Source organism: Thunnus maccoyii, chromosome 6, assembly GCF_910596095.1.
Source record: "Thunnus maccoyii chromosome 6, fThuMac1.1, whole genome shotgun sequence".
NCBI lineage: Eukaryota > Metazoa > Chordata > Actinopteri > Scombriformes > Scombridae > Thunnus > Thunnus maccoyii.
In genome coordinates this window covers 17,912,657-17,938,862 of record NC_056538.1, presented here as the reverse complement: position 1 = coordinate 17,938,862, position 26,206 = coordinate 17,912,657, and the positions used below count along the sequence as shown (strand labels likewise).

General features: G+C 40.6%; 1 protein-coding gene across 3 annotated transcripts in view; it reads right to left on the bottom strand.

The window, feature by feature from the left end:
- Nucleotides 1-26,206, bottom strand: part of mcamb (melanoma cell adhesion molecule b) — a 42,306-nt gene that overhangs the window by 3,546 nt on the left and 12,554 nt on the right. For 2 of the 3 annotated variants that reach the window (XM_042414262.1, XM_042414261.1), the window contains exons 2-15: nt 7,472-7,596; nt 7,127-7,355; nt 6,195-6,265; nt 6,021-6,108; nt 5,730-5,909; nt 5,307-5,437; nt 5,019-5,154; nt 4,773-4,888; nt 3,611-3,752; nt 3,278-3,405; nt 2,354-2,498; nt 1,934-2,023; nt 821-862; nt 244-367 (exon numbers count right to left, since the gene is read on the bottom strand). In XM_042414262.1, the coding sequence (XP_042270196.1) occupies nt 244-367; nt 821-862; nt 1,934-2,023; nt 2,354-2,498; nt 3,278-3,405; nt 3,611-3,752; nt 4,773-4,888; nt 5,019-5,154; nt 5,307-5,437; nt 5,730-5,909; nt 6,021-6,108; nt 6,195-6,265; nt 7,127-7,355; nt 7,472-7,596 (1,747 nt within the window). The remainder of the gene's footprint in view (nt 1-243; nt 368-820; nt 863-1,933; nt 2,024-2,353; nt 2,499-3,277; nt 3,406-3,610; nt 3,753-4,772; nt 4,889-5,018; nt 5,155-5,306; nt 5,438-5,729; nt 5,910-6,020; nt 6,109-6,194; nt 6,266-7,126; nt 7,356-7,471; nt 7,597-26,206) is intronic. The other variant, XM_042414263.1, reaches the window with a different exon arrangement.

Here is a 26,206-nt window from a genome sequence, read left to right as displayed (position 1 = left end):
ATTCAATGCTTTAGAGAACCAGCCGATTAATTAGTCAATTTATATTATACCCACTTTGATTGAGTGAGGTAACCAAAGTCACCAAGGCCTTGACAGCTATTAATCTGAGTATATTTAGTTAGAAAACAGTGCAGTTTCATTTGCTGAGACCACCAAATATTTGTCTGGGTGTTAAAGGGTTAAGACACATCACATCTTTGCGTTTCAACATGAACAGCATCAAACAGCTCTCGTTGCACTTACAGGTCTTGCTTGCCAGATCGGCCACAGATCTTGCCCTTTTTGTAGAGGAAGTAGAGCACGCTCCCCAAGACGGCCAGCAGCAGGATGCAGATAATGATGACTGCAATGATAACACCACTGCTCTCTGGTGGAGAAGAAACACAAAAACAGCCACATAGGTTACTAAGAGTGTAACTAGATTATGAATGAGCTGTATAAGGCAGGATGTCGGATACAGGATCGTATCAGGCAGGCTGTGCAGCATTCCACAGTGTGTAGGTAGATAGCATTTTACGATGCGTCTAAACAGAGTGCAGCACTAGTTTAATACAGGTGACCTAAATCTGGCAACCTAAAGAGAGGAAGGTGCAAAGTCATTCAGGAGTGTAGGAGGAGAGGTGTGCTTATACGACAGCATGACAACATGCACAGGAGGAGGTGAAGATGATGAACAAGTCAATGATCATTTGATGTTTTGTTGTTCATCAGGAGAGAAGGAGGGTCTGATGAATGCTGGGAGGCGAGAGAGGGAGGTGCTGTGGAGGAGCCTTTGAGGTAGAGAGGTGAGGGAGAGCCTTCAGCAGCAAATCATACAAACCTTTCTTGATTTTCTTTGGTGGATTAGCTGTTTCTCCTTTGACTGAGAAAAACCACATGAGCACAATTATCAGTGGATGTATTAAATGACTCATATCAGCAGGCCTAACACGCACATACACACACACAGAGGCAGTTTAGACCGTCAGCAGAGGCCAAAAACTGAATACAATAAATGTTTAATTTCAGAGGAACTTATCAGAGATTTAAAGCTAAACATCTAGTCTGATAGGCCGACCACAGTAGCACAACGGTCATTTCCCAGAGCAGCAGGGCCAAGCAGCCCTGTTTAATCTCATTTAAGCGGCACTTTGCGAGAAACAACAACCCAGAACAGTTTTCCTCTGAGGGGCTGGAAATTTCCTGGCATGACGTACAAGAGAGTGGGGAGAAGGAGAGAGAGAGAAAACACAAGGCAGCACCCGTAATGGGAGTCAGGAGACTCGCTCTGAGTGCATTTAAAGCATCAGCTGCTTTCTAAAGTCACACACTGATGCGTGTGTGTGTGTGTGTGTGTGTGTGTGTGTGTGTGCTTGTGTATAAGTGCTGTATATATATCTGCATGCCATAATGCTAACAGGAACACTACTTTTTGCTTTTACCACTGAGGGTAAACCATGTCAATAGTTTTTATTCTCATCTGATTTATTTTCTAGGATTAAGAGTTTCCTAGTTCACACGATTTACCAAACTCATATTCAAAAACCACATATGAGCAGATGACAATGAATTACATAATAATTTCACAAGTGGAAAATAAGAGCTGTGCCAACAAATTAGGCAATAAGACACCTCACAGCAATAACAGACCTCATAATAAAACTATAAATACCACAGAGTTTTTATTCAGGGTAATCACTAACCAAAACAGTGCTGTAATGACCTTGTAGTCATGCCACTGTGGTAATTGTTTAGGTTCTCGCTCTCATTCTTTCTGTCTGACTCACAGAAAATCAGCACAGTAAACCAACTAATACTGAGCATGCAGATAACTATCACTACTTCACTAGATAGAACCGTTCAGAGATTTCGTCTGATATTGTAATTTTATAAACTTTTTGTGGCTGATTTGATCCGAATGGTGCGAGGCAGTGCAGAGCAACTGTGGTCTTACCTGTGGTAGAGGAAATGGTAGTGGTAGTGCTACTAGTAGTGGTGGTGGTAGTGGTGGTGGTGGTGGTGGCTGGTGTGGTGGTGTGTGTAGCTGAAAACAGGTAGAGGCACAGAAGGGAGGACACTCCCTGTTAACACACTGGGGGGGGGGGAGATGGGGATGGGGGTGCACATATAACAGCCACACAGCTTCACAGCGTCCCATCTCCGAAACAACAACAACAACACTGATTGAAATGTGGAGAATCACAGGCGACAACTTTACAGCAACATGGCAGAGCTCGAGGCCTTCAGACGAAGTAAAAATAACCAAAGAGGTGACACAGACAGGAAAGGGGGGAACAAAAGGGGGACAACAGACAGAGATTAACACGCATATAGACACAAAGAGCAGACACAGGAAACACAAGCAGGAACCCACTGGCTTTGATGTTGAAGGCCACCGAGTCAGTGCCGTACTCATTGGAGGCATTGCAGAAGGCGGTGATGTCAGAGGTCACCTTGAAATTGACCATACTGATGAGGACGCCCTCTTTGGTCTCTTGTTGGGACACCGTCTTGAGGACCTGGCATATAGACGCAGAGAGACAAAGAGAAAAGTAGAACCATGAGCAAAGGAGATTTCCCTTTTCTTATGCACACGTCTGATTTGAAGAGTGCAACTCTGACAAATACTGTGATAGACTGTGAAAGATTCATCATTCTAGGGCAGGTTTTCATTATCATTTAACTGCTTATTATTTTCTTCATTAATCAATGACTCATTTTGTCTATAAAAATGTCCGAAAATATTGAAAATGCCAGTTGTGATATCTTAAAGCCCAAGGTGACTTCTTCAAATCCAAAAGTCCAAAACCCAAAGATATTCAGTTTACTATCCTGTATGACACAAAAAAGCTTCATATTGTCACATTTGAGAAGCTGCAACCAGCAAATGTTTGACATATTTGCTTTGAAAATAACTAAAATGATTATTCGATTATCAAAATAGTTGCCAATTAATCAATTCATTCGCAAATCGTTGTAGCCCTACATGTATCATTTGCAAGAAATGCATCAAAAACGACCATTGAGTGGCAGCTAATAGCACCAATCAAGAATTTCTTTTAAATGCAGAAACACAGAAAGAAAATTCACCTGATTTTCAAGATATATTCATATATATTTTCAACATTTGTATGCAGTTGTTGAACAGTGGGGATCATATACTCTGTAAGTTGCATCAAACCTCTGTGACTTTGAGACCTTTAATCTGTAGGACTGAAGAGGTTAAACTCTAATCTAGTGAGTACACATCTGAAAAAAAAACTGCATTTCTGTTGCAGGAGGCTTCTCTCTGCTGTACCTTTCCATCAGAGGTGGTCCAGGTAACACTTGGAGTAGGGAAGCCTCTGACATGGCAGCTCAGGTCGACTGTATTCTCCAAACTCTCCTCTATCTCCGTGTTGTCCGGCCTTATGATCTCTGGGGGACCTGCAGAGAGAAATAATGACCTTGAAAAATTCTGCCATAATTATAACTATAACCACTAAACTCCCAGAAAGTAAACGTAACACCCATATAAACTCACACTGAGAATTAACATTTATATTGGGATTATATTGGGATTTTTTTTAAAATAAGTGATTATAGAAAAGAAATGTAATATTCAGTATACAGTATCTGTGATCAGACTTACTCTGGACATAAACATGAAGCGTCCCGCTGGTTTCCATTCCATCGATCTCAGGGACAGTCACCACACACATATACGTCCCTGCAGCATTGAACGTTGCATCCTTCAGGGTCAAGGTGTGTCCTTTTGAAACCTGCTGTCCATCCTACACACACGAGGGCACAGAAAGCAAAATTAACACACATATGGACATGCACATGTAGATATGAAGCGTGCTAGTTATACACAACATTGTGCTGAAATTTCTGAAATTAGTTAAAAAAGTACAAACTATTACAACACAAAATTTGATGTAATTTAACTGCGTGAAAAATTGAGCTTTGACTAATTATGATTATAGACAATAATGAGGCAATAATATCCAATTGCATGTTCAAAACTTTTTGGAAAGCCACAACCAAAAAAAAAAAAAAAGATCCAATCAAGATGATTTTTACAGACTTTCTAATCTGCTCCTTTTCACTGCCGTCCTCTTTGTTTTACATCCCTTAAAAATGATTCACCTTTAAATGAATGAGCGGGTTTTAAATTAAAACTCTTGACACTGAGATCAGAAGAAACAATATCAGCCTGATAACGACCCAGCGTTGTTGGCCGTCAGAAACAACGCTCGTTTTAGCATCTGGGGCACCTCACAACATCCAGGCAAAAAAACCAGCATGTCTGAATTTTTTTTGCCTTCTCTTACCACGTTTGACAACGTCTGTGATATCTTTCATGATGTTGACCCATATGACTGTTCTTTGCATGGCTGTAAACAACATGAGTACAAAATCAACAAAATATATTTCATTTCTACTGACAAAGCCCACCTTTACCATCAAGATTCACTTTCATTCATAAATCTGTTTACATATGTGAGCATTCACTGTTAGTGCTGTCAAGGGACAGCAAGCTGTGATCAAAAGTGTAGTCTAACACGTCTCTGCAAAGCTATGGCACAAATTTATGTTTCTGACACATCTGACACATCAAGCATCTCAAAAGATGCAAATATTGTGTAGTCTGATCCCAGGATAAATCTGTTTCACACAGTACCTGATGGCACACAAAACAATATAGTGTTTTCTAAATGCATGTTGATTCATTTGGGTGTAACACTTTAGAGAAAAAAAATGTTGCTGTTTGTGTAATTGTGCTGTATTTGTGTGTGTATGTGTGTGACCTTAAACCAAGCTGTTTGTGTCTCGAGAGAAGAGAGGGCATTGCAGGTGGCCATCAGTTCCGCTCCTTGGGCCAGCTCAGCAGAATCTTTAGGAAGCACCACAGCAGCATCGAGATCTACACACACAGCAGGGAGAGAGAGAGAGAGAGAGACATGAGGGGAAAATTCAAGCCGGACATGTGCAGTCATACTGCTGATAAAATGTCTTTTTTTTTGTCAGGATCACTTATCATGCAGATTCCTTACAGTTAACAGACAAAGTCATAGCCTTGGAGATCTCTTCAAAGTTGTCTGTGTCCAGACAGACACACGTGTACTCTCCACTGTCTAGACGAGTCACATTATTCAGCACCAACATATTGGAGTCCATTTGCATCTCATCCTACAAAAAACCAAAGTAATCAGATCAACATATATACACACATTTTGTCAACTTTTAAGCCAATATGAACAAGAAATCCTTAAAGTGCTCAGAAAAAGTTTGAACATCATTTGTTGCTTGAATGATGAGTCCAAAAGGGTTGATTTTCTTACTTCTTTGTGCCTGATAGAAAAGGCTGAGGATGGCTTATTCCCGTTGCCATAGCAGTGAAGCTCGATTGAGTCCCCCTCCTTGATTTTGCCCTTTGGTGACTCCACCCACATATTGACTTCAGTGGAGGGGTCTGAAACAGAGAGAGGAACTCAAGATTAGACCACAAAGCTGAACTTTAAGTTGTAGAAGGTTTATGTTTATATGAAAAATGTCTATCAGGGCATCAGGGTATTTTTGTTTTATTTTGTGCAAACCAATAAGTAGGAAGTGTCATATCAGTCCCTTGGACACATCATTATTAGTCTGTAGTAGTGATGGGATTAACGTTTTTCACAGAAATCGAAGAAATATGCTGATTTCATTATTTCTGTAAGAAATGCCCACTTAATACTGTATCTGTTATTTTAATGTGTGAAACTCACAGTATACAGTGATAGTAGTAAAGTTAGACTCAGTCATCCTGGTTTCTGCGGGAACAAAGTAGGTGGCCTCGCAGTAGAACTTAGCATCTTTGTCCTCCTTCTTCACTGTGATGCTCAGTTCACTCTCCACTGAGAACAAACCGCTGGATTCAACAGTGCTTCTTAGCACCACCATTACCTCTGAGAGACATAAAAAGTAAAAGAAATGGTGAAAAATACATTAAACCACATTACACTCAAACTAAAATGGTGTAGAAGTGCATTGCAGATGTTGATGTCAGTCTGTCTCACCTTCATGATTACTTTGTAGTGGCATGTTGTTTCTGTACCAAGTGATGTTTGGCTTGGGGTAGCCATTTTTGACCTTGCAGGTTGCAATCTGTAAGAGAGGAGAGAAAATTCAAATAAGTAAGTTGTAGGTTTTGCTTGACAGTGATTTCAGTTCATGATTCAAACCTTGTTTACCTTGGATGGGCTGCCTTGGTCGATTAAGATCCCTTCTTGAACACCCTCAATGATGGGATGGTCGGGTATTACTGCACAGGAATTAAGAAATTAATCAAGAACTAGAAAAAGGCAAAATTTTCTCAAGAAATTGATGTGTGCTTAAAATTTGCAGTTGAGTGCAGGATGAAAACGGTTGAAATGAAGAGAAAGAGACGCAAATAGGTGAAATCTCAATCGATATATAAGTGGTAAAGCGATTTAAAATTCCCGTTAAGTGTGTGTGAAGTGCTAGTTGACATGTAATGGGGTAAAAGCTGTTGAAATGAAAGTTAAATGGTGCTGTTGTTGCTTTAGAGGCCAAATTTCAAAAACGATGAATCATATTGCTTAAAGAGTATCTTTTCCACCTGGTGTTATTCAGTTACTCTTTAAAAATGTGACAGGGTGTGAGAGAGGACAAGTATGTCAACATTTTGTTTCTGATAGCTGAAAGTGCAGACAGAGACAGGTAACATAGGTAGAGAGAGGGGCATGACATGCATCAAAGGTCCGCACCACGGAGGTTGCAGTTATGTGGTCTTAACCAGTCTGCAACATTTTGATGCATTAGTAATATAAAGTGTGGCAGTTGTGGGAGTAAGAAGAATTTGAAGAGGGTTTTTTTTTTTTTTTTTAAAAAAGAAGGTTAAGAGTTGAAGCTGAAGGTTTGGATGTTCCACTCTTGCAGAACTACTTGTAAGGTATAAAAAAAGTTAAATTCAGAATGTTATGAAAGTTACATTTCTCAAGCTTGAGTGAATTTTCCATGAGAAAGTATAAGGAAGTTGGAACATGCCAAAAACATGTCATTTATTGTTTATTATAAATTTGGTACCTCAGCATGTGAGCATTGTAAAGTGCCAGTTTCTCCCCAGTAGAAAAAACACACACGATGTCAGGCTGAATCTTACCAAACACCTTCAGCTTTGTCCGTCCCTCCGCAACTCCATCTGTTAGACCTTTGACGAGACAGATGAATTCCAGTTCATCTTTCAGCTGCACATCCATGATAGTCAAAACCACCCCTCCTGTGGCTCCGGTCCCATTCACACTGATCCGATCTGTGAATCGTGTGCCTCGGTCTACGACCTTCATGGTGCTGTCCTGATAGTAGATCCTCTGCCTCTCACCACCTGTCACCTTAAGGTTGGAGTTCAAAACATATCAAATGTCACATGCATAGAAATATCATACCTATGTGTGTATATATGTGTGTGTGTGTGAGCATGCATGTGTGTCAGGGATGGTAAACTCACATAGAACCACTGTATGAAAACTCCGCCGATGCCGTCATCCGATGTGAACATGCAGGTGATCTGAGCTGTTTCTCCCCTGAAAACCTCCACTCTGTCCTCCATGTTCACCTCCACAAGAGCCCATGCTGAAAGAGACAATGGCAGAGTATATTCAACATATTTTAGTGCATTAAATTTTGCCTCATATTTGCACCAAAACAATCTGTCTGAATCTCTGCAAAAATAATCCAAGAGAGAACTGGAGAAACCGAATTTTCCCTCTTTCTTACCGTGAATCTGAATCTGAGTCTCACATTTCTTATGAGTCAAAACGAAATCACAATTAGTCATTTTTGCTGTCAAAATTAATGTCAAAGTGAGTTTTAATATATTATTATATTATTATTACGTCACAAATGCTCCTACTCACTAGCTACCAAGCAGTGAGGACAGACAGTGTTTTGTTAGCAGTGGCACTGAAGAATAAGGACCCACATTATTTAACATGTAAACTGAACAATGTTTAGAGTTTGAAAGCTGTTTAATGTGATACAACTGAATAATTAGCTATTTGTTTGGGAACTTGTTCAGCAAGCTGAGGTGCAACACAAGATGTGTCCATGTACAAGTCTAGAGCTGCAATGATTAGTCAATTGGGAGAAAATTGATAACCGTTAAATTGTTTCAGTCACTTTTCGAGCAAACATTCTTTGCTTTCAGCTCCTTCATTGTGATGATTTGCTCTTTTTCTCTGTCATATAGGATAGTACTGTAAACACAAGCAGCAACCTCTGGGGCTGAAAAATGAAGCCAATGCTGAGGTACCAAAAACTGCAGTTCCTTGAATGGCCACTTGAGGCCGGCTCTAAAAGCGAGTCAATCCCCATAGACCCCCATGTTAAAATGCTCAACTTTACAGCAGAAATAAACATGTTTACAGCCTGGTGCAAAAAACAGTTTGGTCTCTATAGCTTATTTTCCCTTTCATGAGGGTGAATTTTCTCACCCGTTTAAATTTTATTAATGCTTAAAGTTATGCATAATTAAGGGCATGGCCTCTTTGAGTGACAGGTGAGTGCCGTCACAGGCAAGTCACTGTCACGGCGATGTTGGTTAGGTAACTTAACCATGGTGTAACCCTAGATTCACAAAGTATAGCCATAGCCGTAGCCGTTGCAATTTCAGGGTATTTCAGCTCATGAAAGTTAATTGTAACATTTTAGTCACCTAAAAAAGTCTTGCTCAGCGTTTGGTTGTACTAAAAGACCCTCTGAAGAGTTGGATATTCAGTTTTTCCAGTAAGTACATTTTGTTTTAATGGTTTTAAGCCTGTTTTTCGCTAGCCTGTTTTTCAACAGCGAAAATTGATAATGCATTAATCATGCATTATCACAGTTAACCCTATACTGTAAATGCAGCATGCTAACCAAGCTAGCAGCTAGGAGCTAGCAGCTAGCATAAGGGTCAGCTCCACCCTCTCATCCAAATATGGTCACTTCTGGCTCCAAAAATCCAAGATGGTGACGGTCAAAATGCAAACTCAATGCTTCAGAATGGGAGTCCACAAACCAATGGGTGACATCTATACAGATATTGTTGGATTTTGGACTGTTGGTCACCTTGGACTAAATTATAAAGGGCATTTTTCTATATTTCCTGAGATTTCATGGTCTAAACAATTAATTGAGACAATAATCGGTAGATTAATTGGTAATGAAAATGATCATTAGTTGCAGCCCTACACAAGTCTGTAGTTCTTGTTCCGTCACAGAAAAGTGATATTAGTACTTTATACAAATGCACTTTTAAACAATTTAAACTATTTGATTGGCTTAAAGCAAAGAAGATCTTTATCTATTTAGACAAAAAAACCAACCACAGAATTCATACTTTAATATGATGCAGAAGGATATAAAATATATATTTCTTCCTTTTGTGTTCTGACTTGTTCTCAAAGAGAACTCAAGGCATGTATGTAATGTATTATTACTCGAGCAAAACTGATATACTGTAGATACAAGAACTGTATTTTGTACAAAATTATGTGGAAGAAGCAATCACTCCTGCCTCTACACCCTGTTGACACAAACTCAAAGGAGGCATGGAAGGAAAAAAAGAAGAGTAGAAAGTCATGGTGGGTCAGAGGGAAGCGAGAGATGCTATGACAGGAATGAGAAGCCCACCCATGTCCACATTAATGTGCTGCATTCCACTATTTCACCCTCTCACAGGAAGAAAGGCTCAATTTACAGGCAGTATAGTAGCCCCACTGTTTCTTCATGATCCATCTCTGGGGAACGAATGGTTTTCCCCTTCCAAGGTCTCCCGACGTGACGCATCCCACTAGTCTATAGGACAGACCCCCAATTACACTTTACATCACAGGGTTTCAGTAGATGTATGAGATGCCAACCACAGCTGTAGCCTGGAGGTAATGGGGCTGCCAGGTTTGATTTAGCCTTTCCTGATCGTCTGTTCATTGTGTTGGTGGATGAAGCTTCGCTCATGGTAATAATAAGTGTTGTCAGAAATTAATCTGAGTTCATGTCTAGTGCTGCTCAAGAGAATGTAAACGTGGTTCCTCTGTGTCCTGCATTGACCTTTTTTAGTTTTAGTTCCTTTTTTGGAATTTGCCATTAAGTGAACTCAGAAAACATTTCGTCTCGTATTTTATAAAGAAACACCAGAAACCACAAGCTTCAAAGTTCATTCTTGATTTTGGAGATAGTGGTTTGACCAAATAAATCTCACCTAAAGGTCTACTTGCTAGCTTTTTCTGGAGCTTTTAATGGCATCTCACTGTCTTAGCTCTACAGTGAATTGAGTATGCTCAGTTGTCATCACGTGATCCAGGTTTGAACCTTTGCTCACATGATAACAAGTTCCATACTTTTGTCATTGTCTCATCAGCGGAGGAAGACTGGAAACAGCCAGTAAGTCAACCTTGAGTTACAACATTTTTTTTTGTAAGGCCTAAAAATTAGAGAAGCTGGTTCAACTCGCAGATTGGAAAAACATATTTGGCCAGAACTTGCATTGCCCTCATTACCACTGCTGAGGTGCCTTTGAGCAAGACCCTTAAACCCAGACTTCTCCAGTGGAGTTTCTTACTGGCCAACAGATATGATTGTTGATGTACTGGCCAACTGTGGGGCAAGGTTTTGCTGGAAAAAACTCTGCAAACTAACCAATCTTTATTTAGATAAACTATTGCAATTAATTCTTAAAAAGATTCATTGTTTTTTAAAAAAAAATTGGAAGAACTGTTTTAACTGGAATCAAAAGACACTTCATCCAGGAAAACTGATCGGATGCGTAGCCTCGCAGTTGAATTAAGTGAATTACTGTAACACCACAGCTGCCTGCTGATGAGTTTATTACCCAGATACATCTCCACTTCCCTCCTAGCATTTCTTCAATCATCATCTGCACGGATAACAAATATTTACCACTTCTCTCTGAAACTAGCTCATTGACCTGCATCAACCCTGTTCTCATCTTCCCTTTTTCTCTCAAACCTCCCTCCTTGTATTTCTTATTCCTTATTCTCCCCCACCTGCTTCTCCCTCTGCTGTGGGTTGCTGTTTATCGCTGGCTAATGGAGCTGGACGGATGTTTTCCTGTTAAAGAAATTCAATTAGTTTCTCCAACATAGACATTTCCTGGCTATTAGCGATGGACGGACAACGCTGACTCACTCGACAGCATCCCATCCCCCTACCTGAGGACTTACCTATGGTAAGATGTGGGATTCAGATTCTTTGGAGTTCAGACTATCACAAACTGTTTTCCCATTCAGGCTTAGCGGGTTTATTCACAGGAATCTCAATCATGTCTCATTAGTAATTTGACCAGTATTCATCTCCACAGTTCATCAATCAGAGAGGCTGGCACTCCAGGGCCTCAAATCGATCTTCTCTGATGATGAGAGTAGAGAGCAAGTATTGGAGTCCATCCATATTGGATAATAGTCCAAAATCAGTAAGACTCAAAAAAGCTAAGCATCCCCCCTCTGACAGCAGCACTCTGTGAAAGCTGGGCCTCTAGAACAATATTCTTTCCCCTGAAGAGTGTGTGTTTGACCCTCAGAAAACAATTTCACATGCTGAGTGTGTCATCTCCACTAGAGAGGGGAATGTGCTCTGTCCACTATAGTAAATATATGCTGCTGAACCTGAAAAGAGAGGAGAGGAGATGAGACGAGATGAGACGAGAGGAGAGGAGATTTACCTTTGAAAAATAATAGTTAATTAAACACAATTTTCTAAAGCCCATCTCTCTCTCTTGTTTCCTGTCATCTCTTTACTATCACTATCTAATAAAGGCAAACAATGCACAAAAAATGATTCAGCAAACTAAAAATAATAAATCATCTGGAATCATTAAAACGATTCATTGATAATCAAAATAGCCACTGATTAATTATCCTACTAGTTGATTAATCAATTAATCATTTCAGCTCTAATGAACACGAAATCTACAATTTTTCCATTTGATGTCAACATGCAGCTATGAAAGCAAAAGTTTGAAAGGTTCCATCAGTATGAGCATATAAAAAGCATCAATGAAGTTATACAGAAACATATACAGAATACACATTACATGTGATATTATCAAGCATGAGAGTATACTCGATTCATGATAGGTGATTTTTATTTTCTAATGTTAAACAGATGAAAATGTTGAATTATCAAAACTTGTATGATTAGAGACAACAAAGATAACAGTTAAAAAATGAATTCAGTGATATCAGTTAATAAAATGATTCCTACATCAAAGTAAAAAGAAAACTCTTCTATTGAGAGAAGCTCTTTTAATATTCCTGTATATATATATGGAAAACATACCAGTTAAAAGGGATTTTTAGCTTTGATTTATAACGCTAGTCGAGTCTGGATCACACGCATACTGTACACACATGTGCACATCTCCATTGGTGTGTCAGTGCTGATAATCGAGCTTTAAAGAGCGCCAGACTCTGAGCAGCTCCGAGGCTGCAGGTGATCCCTCAACAGAAATAAACATCTCAGTTCAGCTGTTTCCCCCAAAAACACAGCTCATCCCACTAAGAGTGGATTGCATTCAAAGGCATGACAAAATTAGGTACACTTACTGACAAGACAAAATAAACCCCCCAACACAGCCCTTATGAAAGAGAGCAGAAACAGATAGGATAAGATTATCTCAAGGGGAAGTCATATCAGAGACATTGTGTATCCTGACAAAAGGCTTTGATTTCATTGTAGACATAACAATCAGTTTCTGTCTGAGGAGAGTGATGATAACAAAGCTTCCTGCCAGGCTTCTGTGGCTGCTTATCCACATCTACTGTATAAAATCTCTGCACTTATACCTTTTTCTGTATGTATAACAGAAAACCTGCTACAGTATAAACAGAGAAAACTACCATCATGTGATCTGCAGACAAGACTGGGGTCATCTTGCAAGATCTTAAATCAGGATAATACTGTATATTTTTAAACATTCATAGTCCCAACATATATTTCAAACAGACACATCAAGCCTCCCTCTGACAGGTACAGTAGACAGATGGGATGTGGCGTGCCGTTGTTCAAAGGCTGGGATCTGTTTTGAGTTTCTAACCATGAAGGTTGACGGGCTGCAGTCGACCTGCCCTCCCTCCCTCTGTCTGTTCTGGCAACCGGCCCAGACCACAGATGGTCATCAGTGAAGGAGAGGAGGGGACGTCCACCTTCAACACATTAACTGGTATTCAAAACAGATAAACGCTCTGCGCTCTCTTTGACACTGATCTGACTGGTGGCAGAACGGTGGCTCAGGTGTAGAACATGATACCACAATGACTTCTGGAAATGTTGTCACATTTGAACACCCATCTTTTCATAGTGTTTCCCTTTTTACCTCCTTGTTTTTTTTGTTTATCTTTTCTCTCTCTTGATACATTCCAGATGTAAGTGCATTTATACTACAGCCAATTGAAACCCCTTGACTACACATATGATTAATTCTAAAACCAACTGGCTGCAGCAGCGGGGCTTTAGGTGTATCCTTTTAAGAGATATGCTTTCACTTTGACATTAAAGGTCCGTATGGGTTGATGAGTAGATGCTTTCTACCCTTTCACTCCTGTGCAAAATTGTAATTGTAAATGAATCTACAATAAAAATGTGATAGATTATTAAAATTACATAAAAGACCACCATCTGCTACCACATTCTGTCTCTCTCTGCTGTAGACAGAGCCAAATAAAGCGTAGTTGTCAGTTTCAGAAAGCTCCCCATTTCTGATGTCAGAAAGGTGTGGGGCAGGGGGTTTCAGACACTGTTTAGTGATCCCACAGGAACTTCATTTAAATCATACCAACCCCTCAAAGCCTGATGTTGTTTAAATGTCCATTACACCAATATGAAATATAAAAATGCTGGCCAGAATCAACAGGATACTGACTGGGTGGTGCTGGTCCAGTAAAGGTCATTAAAGGAGTTTATCCCCTTAAGAGCAAATTTCATGGCAGTCTGCCCATTAGATTAAGACACATCTCAAGTGGAAACGTGAACATTTTGCCCTGAGGGTGGGACAATAGGAAAGCTCATGGAGTGTGTAAAATGATAAAGTTTCATGCTCTGGGGAGCATGAATGTACTCAGTAAATATCATGATAACCTGTGCACCAGATTTAGATTTTTCTTGTGTTGTGATGGAGGTCAGAGGTTGAATCATCCTTTTGGGATCGTAAATATTTATACAAAGTTTCATTCTAAACTGGGAATTAGTTGTTGAGATATCTTCTAAAAGGATAGACAGGTCAGCTGACATTATCGTTCTTACTCTTTGCTGCTAGCGAGGCAAAAGCTTTAAGGAAGCACTTCCTCAAATCAGAGAAAAACTCACATCAAAGTAACCACAAGTGACTGACAGGATGATCGCTGAGGTCAAAGGGAACACACACACACACACACACACACGCACAACCTGAGATCTTTCAGCCTGTCTGTCTGGGAGTTGGACATGCAACAGGATCTGGTACACACACACATACGCCAAGATCTCTGAGCTGTATCTAACTATTACCAGGGGCAAGTGACTACTGACCTGAACCTGAGGCTCGACTACAGCACTAAACACATTATTACATGGTTTGCAAATGTCACAGCACAAACTATTTCCAAACACTTATTTTAGTCCTTCACAGCCTTTCTGCTCTCTCTGGGAACTACACAGTCTAGGATCCACTAACCTGGAAAAGAGAGCGCAGGCAGTTTTGTTTACATTTCAGAGAATCGTCGTATAATCTGTTTTTTCTATAACTAGGTTAGATTTTAAGGTACCGTATTAATATTTACATACCAAAGATTCCCCAACTCAGACTCCAATTCATGCTCAATTTACTTCTGGCATGGCCCCGAAAGAAAGGGCAGAGACTCCACTGAACTAAGTTATGACAGGACAAGTTTGAATATTATATTAAAAGGGAGGACAGAAATCAGGACAACAGAGCTTCACTATGAGTGTGTGTGTTCGGTCATGAACTTAGTTTTAATTGCTTGCCATCACTCACTAGCTTATTCTGTCAGGTGATAGCACTGCCGAGAAACAGTATCAATATAAAGGAAGCAAAAAACAGAGGAAACATGGGAGCATCATTGTTTATCAGCTTAAAAATAACCAGGATTGTATTACATCTAATTCTAACTATATCATAAATATACTTTCTCAATCATTTTTGTACTGAAACACAGCATGCATATCACAGTGTTAATTACTTGGGACCAAATATTTCCACCAAAAAATGCTGGTAAAAAGAAGTGGCAGCTCAGTGGCATGTCTCCAGCCCTGTCACATCTAAGAATACCGTAAAAAATGGCCTATCAAGCTCATTTGCTTACATGACACAGCAGAATTACAGTGCACTGACCCAACTAGCACCCCTACTTCAGGATATGGTGAGACAGAGAGAGAGGGAGCATGGGAAAACAGTGCCTCAGTCAGGCTGCTCTTTGTGCGGATGTAAATAGGCCTGAGCAGGGTGAATAGAGTGTAGAGTTAACTTGAGAAAACAGATAAAAAACAAGCGAGAGAGGATAGAAAGACACAGGTAGGGCGGGGAGAGAGATGTGTGAAGAAGAGGGTGTTTGGTTCTCTGAGCGTCGCTGAGGCCTCTGACTTTTATCACACTAATCCCTCAATAGCACACTTATAGTATCTTGCAGAGAAATGGAAATGTTGAGAGGTTCGAATGCCAACATCAACCTCAAACCAGCGTTCCCTGGCATTCCACTTTCATTTTCCTCCTGCAGGGTGAGGAGTTCACTCAAGTCATGTCACACAAGGGCACCTTTTACTTTCAGGCTGCATTCGTTCCACTCACCAGCTCTCTGACTTGTGTTAAATATATATGCATAACTGGTATTAAAAGTCTGATGTTGATCCATGAATTACACAGCCAACAGTAATAAATAATAAGAGGCATTTGGCATTATCACTCAGCAGTGCAGCAGTTATAGCCATGCACATGTTATCAGGCCAGTTAGTGTTTTTAAAGTGAGAAAAGGTGCCATCCCTTCACATTTTATCAAACTTGAACCATTACTATCTATAATATTACACTTGAGTTATTATTTTAAGCTTTGATTAATTAATTGTTTCCAATTGACACATATTTACACAGTCCCAAAGATTGTTACCTTGCTGTTAATATGATAAAGAATGAGTACCGGTGCTCAAATCTAGATAGAAAACAGTTCCGTATGAAAGATGTAAAAGCATTTTTCTCTTTTTCAATATAAATCAAAAAACAAATGAGCTGAAAACTGGCTGGACTGGAGAGAATAATACCTTTCCATCTCTCTCTTCATCTTCTTCTTTCCTTCCTTGACCTGCCTCAGCTCATGCAGCTGGAACTGTAGCTCTGAAACGCTGCACCATATCAGCAATTCAGAACAGTGATATCTTAGCTAATAAACACTCACCGGCCACTTCATTAAGTAGACCTGTGCAATCTAATGCAATCCAATACAACAGCTCTGCCATAAATTCTACTTCTACGAAGCTTCAACATTTTCAGTTTTTGTTGACATTGTCGGAAAGATGATAATTCTACTTTATTTTTATTATCAAGGTCATAGTCGGTGGTGGTGGTGTACTGGGGTGCATTATACTGATTGGTGTTCCTAATATTTTGTCCACTTCATTAACATACACGAGGAAGGTAAAATGCTTGAAATACATATTTAGTACTATGTAAAAGTAATTTCTTGTTCTGTTTTAGTCTTGTGTGAACGTCTGTGGGCACATTATGACACAGTCAACTTCAAACCAGAGTTTTATTTTAAACGGCTTCTAAATATGTCCACTGTTTCATCCTGAACAATGTGAAAATGTGTAAATAAAAATATGCACAAAAAATCTATTTCATTTGATGTAAAGATGAATGTTTGAACATTTCACTTATGAGCATTATATAGCTTCAAGTCATGGAAGTTATGGAAACTGATACAGAATAAATATGTGATATTATCATACAGTGCGGAAGATAATGTTTTTTCTTCTGAATTTAAAGCTACTTAGTGAAAAATTAGGGTTAAGTAAACAGGAATGCATCCAAATCTTGTTTTGTAGTGCAAATAAAACAAATCCAGTTGCCTCTGACTGGGCCTTTTAACGGAGACAGGATATCTACTGAAGTACTGAGAGGAGTACTTTATACTTCATCGACATATTTGAGGGATTGACAGACAGCCAAATTCGAGTCTCCCCTCCATCAATCCACTGCCAGAACAGTAGCCCCACTTACTTCGGGTCAACTTATCTCGGCTGAATGGCGTAAAAGAATGTTATGAGAAACTCTTGAAAACACAGACACTAAAGGCCTTGTCACACGTTCATCAATCACATTAGTGCTGTGATGCACCCCAAGGCATCTTAACACACACACACCATGCCAGGGCTCTTGGCTTTAATCGGCCACTCAGAACGAAAAGGACTCTCACTGACTAATGAATCCCCCACACAGCTCTTGGCGCAACAACATTTCTCCATAAACTCAACATGCAGCAGAGTTTATAAATGCCACAAATAAGCCATTCAAATGAAAGATTTTTTTTGCAGCACAGAGGGATAAATATACATGACTGCTGTGGTTATTTTTTCAACAATAAAGATTTTGTTGAGGTATTTTTAAAATCCTACTAACAATCTTGCAAGCTGTAATTGTGTTGAGACTCACAGCTTCTTTGATCCTGAGTTCATGATGAAGCTTGTTAGGGATCCTTCCATAAATCCCTCGACACCAGGCTCTTCGACCCGGTGTGTTTCACTCTTTCTTCATAAATATGCATGCCTCTTTTTATCCTGTTTACTTTGCCAATTATCAATGTTTTCATTTATTAATGAGGACTCTAGTGAGTTTATTAATGTTACAGCATCAAGAGCAGACATTTCCAAAGTTAGTCTTGTTGTTGTGACTCTCGGCAGACTGATGCCTGTATTCCCGTTATGTTGGCTGCACACAGTAATTCTGCTGAAGTGAAGAGGACTGGCCAACAGCACCCTGCAGAAATAGCATCTAGAAACTGGACTCCAGATGAACTACAGAGTTTTAGCTGTGGACCACAATAGGAAGATTTCAGATTAGTAAACCAGATGTACTTATCTGTTCCAAATTATGTGCATTTTTCATGCACGTCTTGTTAAAAGAAGACTTGGCAAAGTGGTGGTTTGAACTAAATGCTGATGTTAGCATGCACACAAACAAAATGTTAATATGTTACAGTTTAGCAAGAAAAATGTTTATCGTGTTCACCACATTGACTATATATAAAGATGGAAGTCATGATAACTACCCAAAAGTGAAGCCAAAATGTCTCCGTCGCCCCCTGATGGCTGGCTGCAGTATAGGTCATAAGTCCCGCCCCCTCCATGTTAGCAGATGGGATATGAGCCAAACTAAAAAAATCTAAGTACACATCAAATAAATTTTTCCCAAACATGGTTTCTGTCATTTTAGGTCATTCTTACCACGCTGGTGTTTGTCCAAGTTTGCTTTTAATTAGTTATTTGACGATAGAAAAAGGCAGTGTGACATCATGATTGACAGCTGTGACAGCCGCTCTCAAACCTGTCAGGCGGGGGGCCGTTTTCCACCACCTGACTCTACCATGAATGTCTGTACAAGATCGATCCATAAGTAAATGTGATTAGATAGTACAGTAGATAGTAGATATTTATAAAATAAGTGAAAATTTTGACCTGCTGGTGGCGCTAGAGGAAGGTTCAGGGGATCAGCAAAATCATTAGGCTTCATCCTGTAGACACCATTGATTATCTCAGCAAAATTTCATAGCAATCAATCCAATAGGTGCCAAAGTATTTCACTAAAAACCCAAATGTCAAGTTCATGGTGTGCTAGAGGATAAATCAGGGGATCATCAAAGTCAGTAGGATTCATCCTCTGAGGACTATGAATATCTGTGCAACAATTCATAGCAATCTATTCAATAGTTGTTGAGATATTTCAGGGGTGGACCGATGGAACGAATGTCATTGCCAATCATAGAGTAAGTCAGAAAAAATAAACCTTGCAGACATATCATACACAACTGTAAGTGGAAACCGAGTGGTGCTGTGTTTAGAGCCTGTGTGGGGTTCAGGTGATCTTTTATTTGCTGCGTGCAGAGACAATGAGACGGACAGTGGCAGCTGCAGCAACCACAGTGAACTGCACATTCCCACGATGCCTGAGAAAAAATAAGGTCAACTTGTCACACTGACCTGCCAGACACTATCCTTAACACACACACACAACGATCCCCAGGGTGCTGGAGCCGAATGCCGGCAGTATCCACTCAACATGCCATCAGAATTAACGATTTCCAAAAGGCAGAGGAGACGAAGGATACAAAGAATGTAAATACAGTGAAGAAGATCAGAGAAGACCACACAACGGGGGGAGAGAGGGAGGGAGTCACATCGGTCTCTGATTTCTCCTGGAGATCTGACGCTATATTCCATTTCAACAGACCACCTGTTGTAGAGATCAGCTCAGGCTAGACCTGGCTCGGTTCTCAGCACGCCAGACTCCAGTCCATCTTTCAGGGGTCTCTGCTGAGTCACAACTGTTGCAACAGTGTGGTAATAAAGCTTTGAATGGGTCTCTCATGAAGTCACTTCTAACAGTGTCGGTGGAGGTACACCTAAGGTCAGAGAAGCAGGTTTAAGCTGAGGTGTGAAAGTTGAGGAGAAAAACTCTTTATTCCCTTAACAACTAGCATCAAGGTGTCAACGAGCAAGGCAATGAATGCCTGACAGCTCCGGCAGTGCAGTTCACCAGAAGACAAATGCCGTTGTAAGGTGAAGCTTGTGATGCCTTTTATAGGATCCGTTCACCCAAATATCAGGTGTCTGCCTCTGACATTTCTGCTAATAATAATAATATTAATAATAATAATAATAATAATAATAATAATAATTATAATAATTATAATAATAATAAATTTGTACAGCACTTTTCATTCATAGCGACACTCGAAGTGCTACAGAATTAATCGCATAATACAATGGAGGCAAATGAAATTTCATTAAAATTAAACAGCATCAAAAATAAACTGTGAAAACTGATAATTTGCAGAGATGTCAACTGTTTTCATAAGACTATTTCTTCAGGAGAAAGTAATTAAGAAAAGCTCTGAGTTATCCACCTTAGAGACAGAAATCTCAAAACCTGGGCAAATAAAACCAAAACTAGTGGTAAGTGACAAAATATGTTCTTTTATAATTTTGATTGAATCAGACATTTAATGTTAAAAGCGTGTGTAAAAGTGAGCAATTTTTTTTATCAACTGGTAACAACATTGTGGAAACGGGTCACAAAAGGAGTCAGGATGAATTGTATTGAGAAAACACTGTAAAGAAAATGAACTGCATGTTTATTTTCAAGCATGTTTCTTGTTAAGTTCTGCAAATGAAAAATGCAAGTTCAATTTTGCCCAAACCAGAGCTTGCCAAAGTTTGTATAATACAAGGCTCTTCTGTTAAACTGACAGTGACGCTTCTTAATATTTTGGCTTTGACTCGTGTTTTTGCTTGATGAGAATCACAGATTTTTTATTTTCCTTCCTGTCAAAACTCCTGTTCATCTTGTACATTACATTTTGCTTTCCGAATCAGTCTTCCTAAACTCAATTTTGAAATCCTGTCGTCAGATTCATTATCTGTTCACAGCAGTTGTTTTGCCTTGTTACAGCAGGAAAAGCACAGGCGGAACTAATGACAATGACTCAGTTCCAGCAATTATTGCAATGTAATAAAGTATGTCACTGGTTGCACCTGTGTTCACAACAAGTCTTTTCAGCTTTAGATTCAAACCAAACAAATTTTTCCCCTTGATCAGGTGACCCCCTCAGTTTGAGTACCAGTGCACTGCAAACTACTTTTCAATCAACACCTAAGATAATGAAGTCATCTGGGCTTGTGGAAGAGTGCTGGACTAGCATCAAAATCTTTTCTGAGCAGTTTCACACCACAGCTGCAAAGATCCAACCACGAGCCTTGAGCTGCGAGAAGCGGTGCAGGTTCACTGCACTGACCTGAGGCTAATCCCTCTTTGATAAGCAGCTCTTTGGTCTTCCCTATGCAGTTACACTCCAAAGAGAGTTCACTCTGTTCCCCAGCCTTTGATAACTACTTGGCAACAAGACGCACTCCCCTTTACTCAAACTTTCCACACTCAGCTATTTTGATATGTCCCCCCACCCAACCACCCCACAACACACACACACACACACACACACACACACACATAAAATATGTGTTTGTGTAAAGTACATTAAGTTTGTTCATATGACTTTACGTGGGATGCAGTCAGCTTCCCATGTCCAACTCCATGACTTCTTTGATATTAAAAAAAACATTGTGACTCTCACAATTTCACAAATCCATGCCTACTTGCATGTGTATGTGTGTGTGTGTGTGTGTGTGTGTGTGTGTGTGTGTGCGTGCGTGAGTGGATCTCAGTGGGCCACTTCCTCATGCCTGCTCCCATGGTGGTACAAAAGCCCCCTCCATCCTCTTTCCCACGTCCCAGACTACAAAATGGTCTCCATATCAGCCACTCTGTGCTGTGAGCAGGCAGAAATAAAATAACACAAGCTGCTTGGAAGTATGGGAAAGGCCAACAGGGACAGTATTTTTTTTTTTGATTGTGGCGGTACAGATACACAGAGAGGGAGCGGGAGAGAGAGAGAGAGAGGGGTCCCATGACATGGCTTCACAAGTATGAGATGTACGTTGCTTGCTGCTGGCATATTCTGGCTAAAGATAGATTGCACACACACACACGTAGACGTACACACACACACACACACACACACACTGATAAACACACACTGAAAGCTTTTTACCCATTGACTCACAGGATGAGGTACTCGGCAGCAATTCTCTCCTTTTTTGGTGGATACTGCAAGTAGCAATAATAAATCTCAGGATCATTATTCTGCTCTTTTATGACAAGCTTCTTTAATGTGCATGTACAGGTGTGGGTTTGTGAATATACTCTATATGTGTGTGTGTATGTGTGTGTGTGTGCAATTAAGTGATATTCATCAAACTTAATCAGCTCTGTTAAGGAGCCAGTGTTATACCGAGACAAATGGGAAACACACCGGCTACATCTTGTAATGTCACATCATTCATATGTGCCTTAATGCCGCTAGTGTGTGGGTTTACTTAGAAAACAAAAGGTGCATTTGTTCTGATGCATGTCATATGTAACCAGTATGTGTTGCCCTTAAGTGTTATTCATATGTAATACAGCAATTTGTCATTTTAAAACAAAAACCCTGACTAAGTTTTCCCTGTAGGTCACGATGAGTTGAAAGAGCTAAGATCCCATGAAATGGACGCTTTAACGTCATAAAAAACTTCCTAGAAGACATCCAGAAGTGCATCCTTAGTGGTGACCTCATGCCGCACTATAAAGTCCAACCAATAAAATCATCACAATCTTTTTTCCAAATACACATTTCTGCCAATGCTATCCCAAACTATTTTTCTCTCCATGACAGTAACCCACTGGTTTTACACTTGAGATTGACCGCTTTCTGTTTGTGTCAAAAGGAAATAAATCACATTAAGGAGGTAATATTAACGCATTATATGGCCGCATTGGTACTTCAACTCCACATAAAACTGTTACTTTATGTTTATTCATAGGTCATCTCACGTTGCACTGATAATAACAATACCCACTCAAATGGTCACACAGTTTGGATGTGTGCCTCCTCTACACACTACTAAAGAATGAGTAAATAATTGATTCCTCACTTTGTGGTGTCCAGACACAACGTCCTGTTTCAAAGGGTACTAAATCACATAACATAGGTAAAGATACCACTTAAATCCCCTTTAGAGACTGGCTGCATAAATATAAATCCCCAACACAGCAGATTCACAAGTAAAAGTGAAAGTGGTTATTTGTGCAAACTGCCTGGAGAAACTTGTTCTTAATCACACTAACGTCATCTCAAGTTGTAGCGAAAAAACAGCGCAGGGTTGATGTGAATGCATCTCATGCTCACATGCTCTCCTTGCCAAAAGCTTTGCCTATTTATCACAGGACAAATAAAAAGGTCGATTTAAAATATCTCACATGCTGTGATCTGAGGTCCCCACTGTTTGAGCAGCATGATGAAGCAACAGAGCGATGAAAACAATGATCTCTTTTGACTGCATCAGTTGTCTCTAGTTGGAGAAAGCTGATTAAAATGAAATGAATGAAACTGAATCAAATTATATCAGCCCACTTTCTGCTGAATGTCGGGTGTGACCTATATAGAAAGATAATCGCTGTTAAATCAGAAGACGCACAAAAAATAAAACTCAAGCTTTGGTGTTTACCTAAACGTCACGTAAAAGACTATAAATTGTGGTTTTAATCATCACATAGACAAACACTAAAGCCAGAGAGAAGAACAAAAGTTAACAAAAGTTAACTACTACCAGCAATGTACTGTAACTAAACAATGTGAAGCCACAACACTCTGCTCTGTGGAGTCAGCGGCACAGTGTCATGGCTGAGGCCTGATAGGTTGCATTAGGTTAAAAGGATCCTAATGTGCATTAGATCACCACGGAGCATTATTTCAGGAAAACAACATCCATTATTAAGCAGGGTGTTGAACCATGGGAGAACAGACAGAGATCCTGACAGGCCCTGTTGTCTCCACTTGTGCCAGTCAAGCTCCCAGAGGACAACTTCAGATCTGAGGAACAACCAGAATCTGCTGAAGCAACTGACTTCTGAAGCTCACATCTCTGTTAGCCCAGCAGATATCCACAAAACAAAGCCAACGTTCTGGGCCAGACTCCAACACAACTGCACCCTCCAGCCACTTCCCGCAACAAGAGGCACAGGAGAACAGATGATGGGGTTTATTAGCGATATATCACTTTCACTTGACAATAATCCAGCAGCTAATCTGCAGTAATTAGCCATGGATCCTGGTAAATGAGCAGCACTGGAGTCTCATCTCTATCTCACTAAAAAAGCAAAAGAAACCAGAGGAGGAGTGGGGAGGCCGAGCAGCAGAGGGACAGAGAAGGCTTTGTGTGTGTTTGACCTCAGAGCACAGACAAGAGTTGAAGGAGCGCATAAATCACAGTGTCCGAATGAAAAAGGGTCAACTTCTCCAGCAGAAGTCAACGTGAAGCAGCCAGTCAATGAGTCGGTGTCTGTGAATGAGAAGATTCTGCCTTTAAAAGTGGACACACAGATGAGTGTTTCTGTTTGGCCATTAGGGTGGCCAAACAGAAACACTCCCAGAACCAAAAAGAAAAAAGTGCATCTAATGAAACAGCTGCCGTCTGGAGAGGACTGCAGACCATCACAAACTACAAAAACAAAACTCCTCACCACTTGGACACTTATCAACTTGCGAATGACCTCAACTTATTCTACAGCAGATTCAACACCTCTCAGTCTGAGTCTGGGCCTGCTCTTCCATCATCCTGACCTCCACCCACCTCCCTACCCAGCCCCTTTTCAAAACCCAGAAAACCAGAAAAGCCCCAGGACTGGACTCTGTCTCCCCATCCTTTTTAAAGCTCTGTGCAGACCAGCTGGCCCCTGTTTTCAGAGACATTTGTAACCAGTCCATGTCCCTCTGCTCAGTCCCAGTCTGTTTCCAAAAAAGTTACTATCATCCCTTTCCCCAAAAAGCACAAGATCTTGGAGCTGAATGACTAAAGATCTGTTACATTAACATCTGTGGTCATGAAGTGCTTCAAGAGGCTTTGATGTGCTGAGACAAATCAAAGCCATAACTGATCTGCACATGGACTCCCTGCAGTTTGCGTACCGGGCCAACAGGTATACTGTCAACCTGGGCCTCCACTTCCTCCTCCAGCACCTTGACTCCCTAAACAGCTACACCAGAAATCTGTTTCTGGATTAAAGCTCTGCGTTTAATATCATCCAAACAGAGTTCCTCCACCATAAGCTGTCCCAGCTGGACTGCCTGATCTGATCTGTCAGTGGATATTCAGCTTTCTGAAAAATAGGACTCAGTGCATGACGAGGATGGGTAAGCACCCCTCCAGAACCCTGACCCCGACCACCTCCACAAAGTGAGTGGAGGTGATTCTGAAGTGCTGGTATTATTCCAGACTTTTGTTTAAAGCCCAAATAATGTTGAACTTGACTCCTCAGTTGCCCCACAGGGTGGTGTGCTATCTCTCCTGCTATTCACCCTTTACACTAACGGCTGCACCTCCACCAACCCCTCCATCAAACTCCTCAAATTCGCTGATAACACAACACTGATTGTCCTCATCCATAACGGCAATGAATCAGCCTACAGGCAGGAGGAACAGCGGCTGGTGTCCTGGTGCAGTGCCGACAACTTGCAGCTCGACACCACCAAAACTATTGAGATGGTAGTGGACTTTAGAAAAGGCAACACTGTCTTGCGCCCCCACCCCCACCCCGCGTACCACCATCAGCCAGGACATCAAATGGGAGAACAACACACTTTCCATCTGTAAAAAGGCTCAACAGAGGCTCTACTTTTTGAGACAACTCAAGAAATTCAATCTGCCACAGGAAATGCTGGTGCAATTTTACAACCCCATCATCCAGTCCATCCTGACCACCTCCATACTGGTCTGGTTCCCCTCAGCCACCCAGAGAGAAAGAGAGAGAGACAGGGTGCAGCACATCGTCTGCAGTAATTGGAGAAAGTAATTGGCTGCAGCCTGCCCTTGCTCCATGACATCCACACCTCCAGGGCCAGGAAATGGGTCACCCATGACCCCTCACACCCCAGCCAGCACATATCCCAGCCCATCCCTTCTGGGAAGAGATACTGGACAATTCAAACCAGTACCATAAAACTCATTAACTCCTAAGCCAAACTCCCCCCTCAGCCTACAGACTTGCTGCTATCTGCCCCTGCACCTGCCACTTTAATCACCCCCTCAACCCTCACCACTCACTGTAACAGTGTCATGATTACAGTGTCTGTGTTTTATGTTATTGTTTTTTTTTATTTGATAGATTTTTATTGAACCCACCCAGTGTCACAGTATCTATGTTATATGTTATTTCTTAGATTTGACTGAATGTAAATGTCTTTGCATGTTTTAAAAGCTGAACCAAGGCTAATTCCTTGTATTTCTATACTTGGCAAATAAATGATCCTTGAATCCTTGAAAAGTATGAGCAAAGGGGTCTGGGCGAGGCAATATAGCAGCATTAAATCTGCCTACGCCCGTGTGCAGGTAT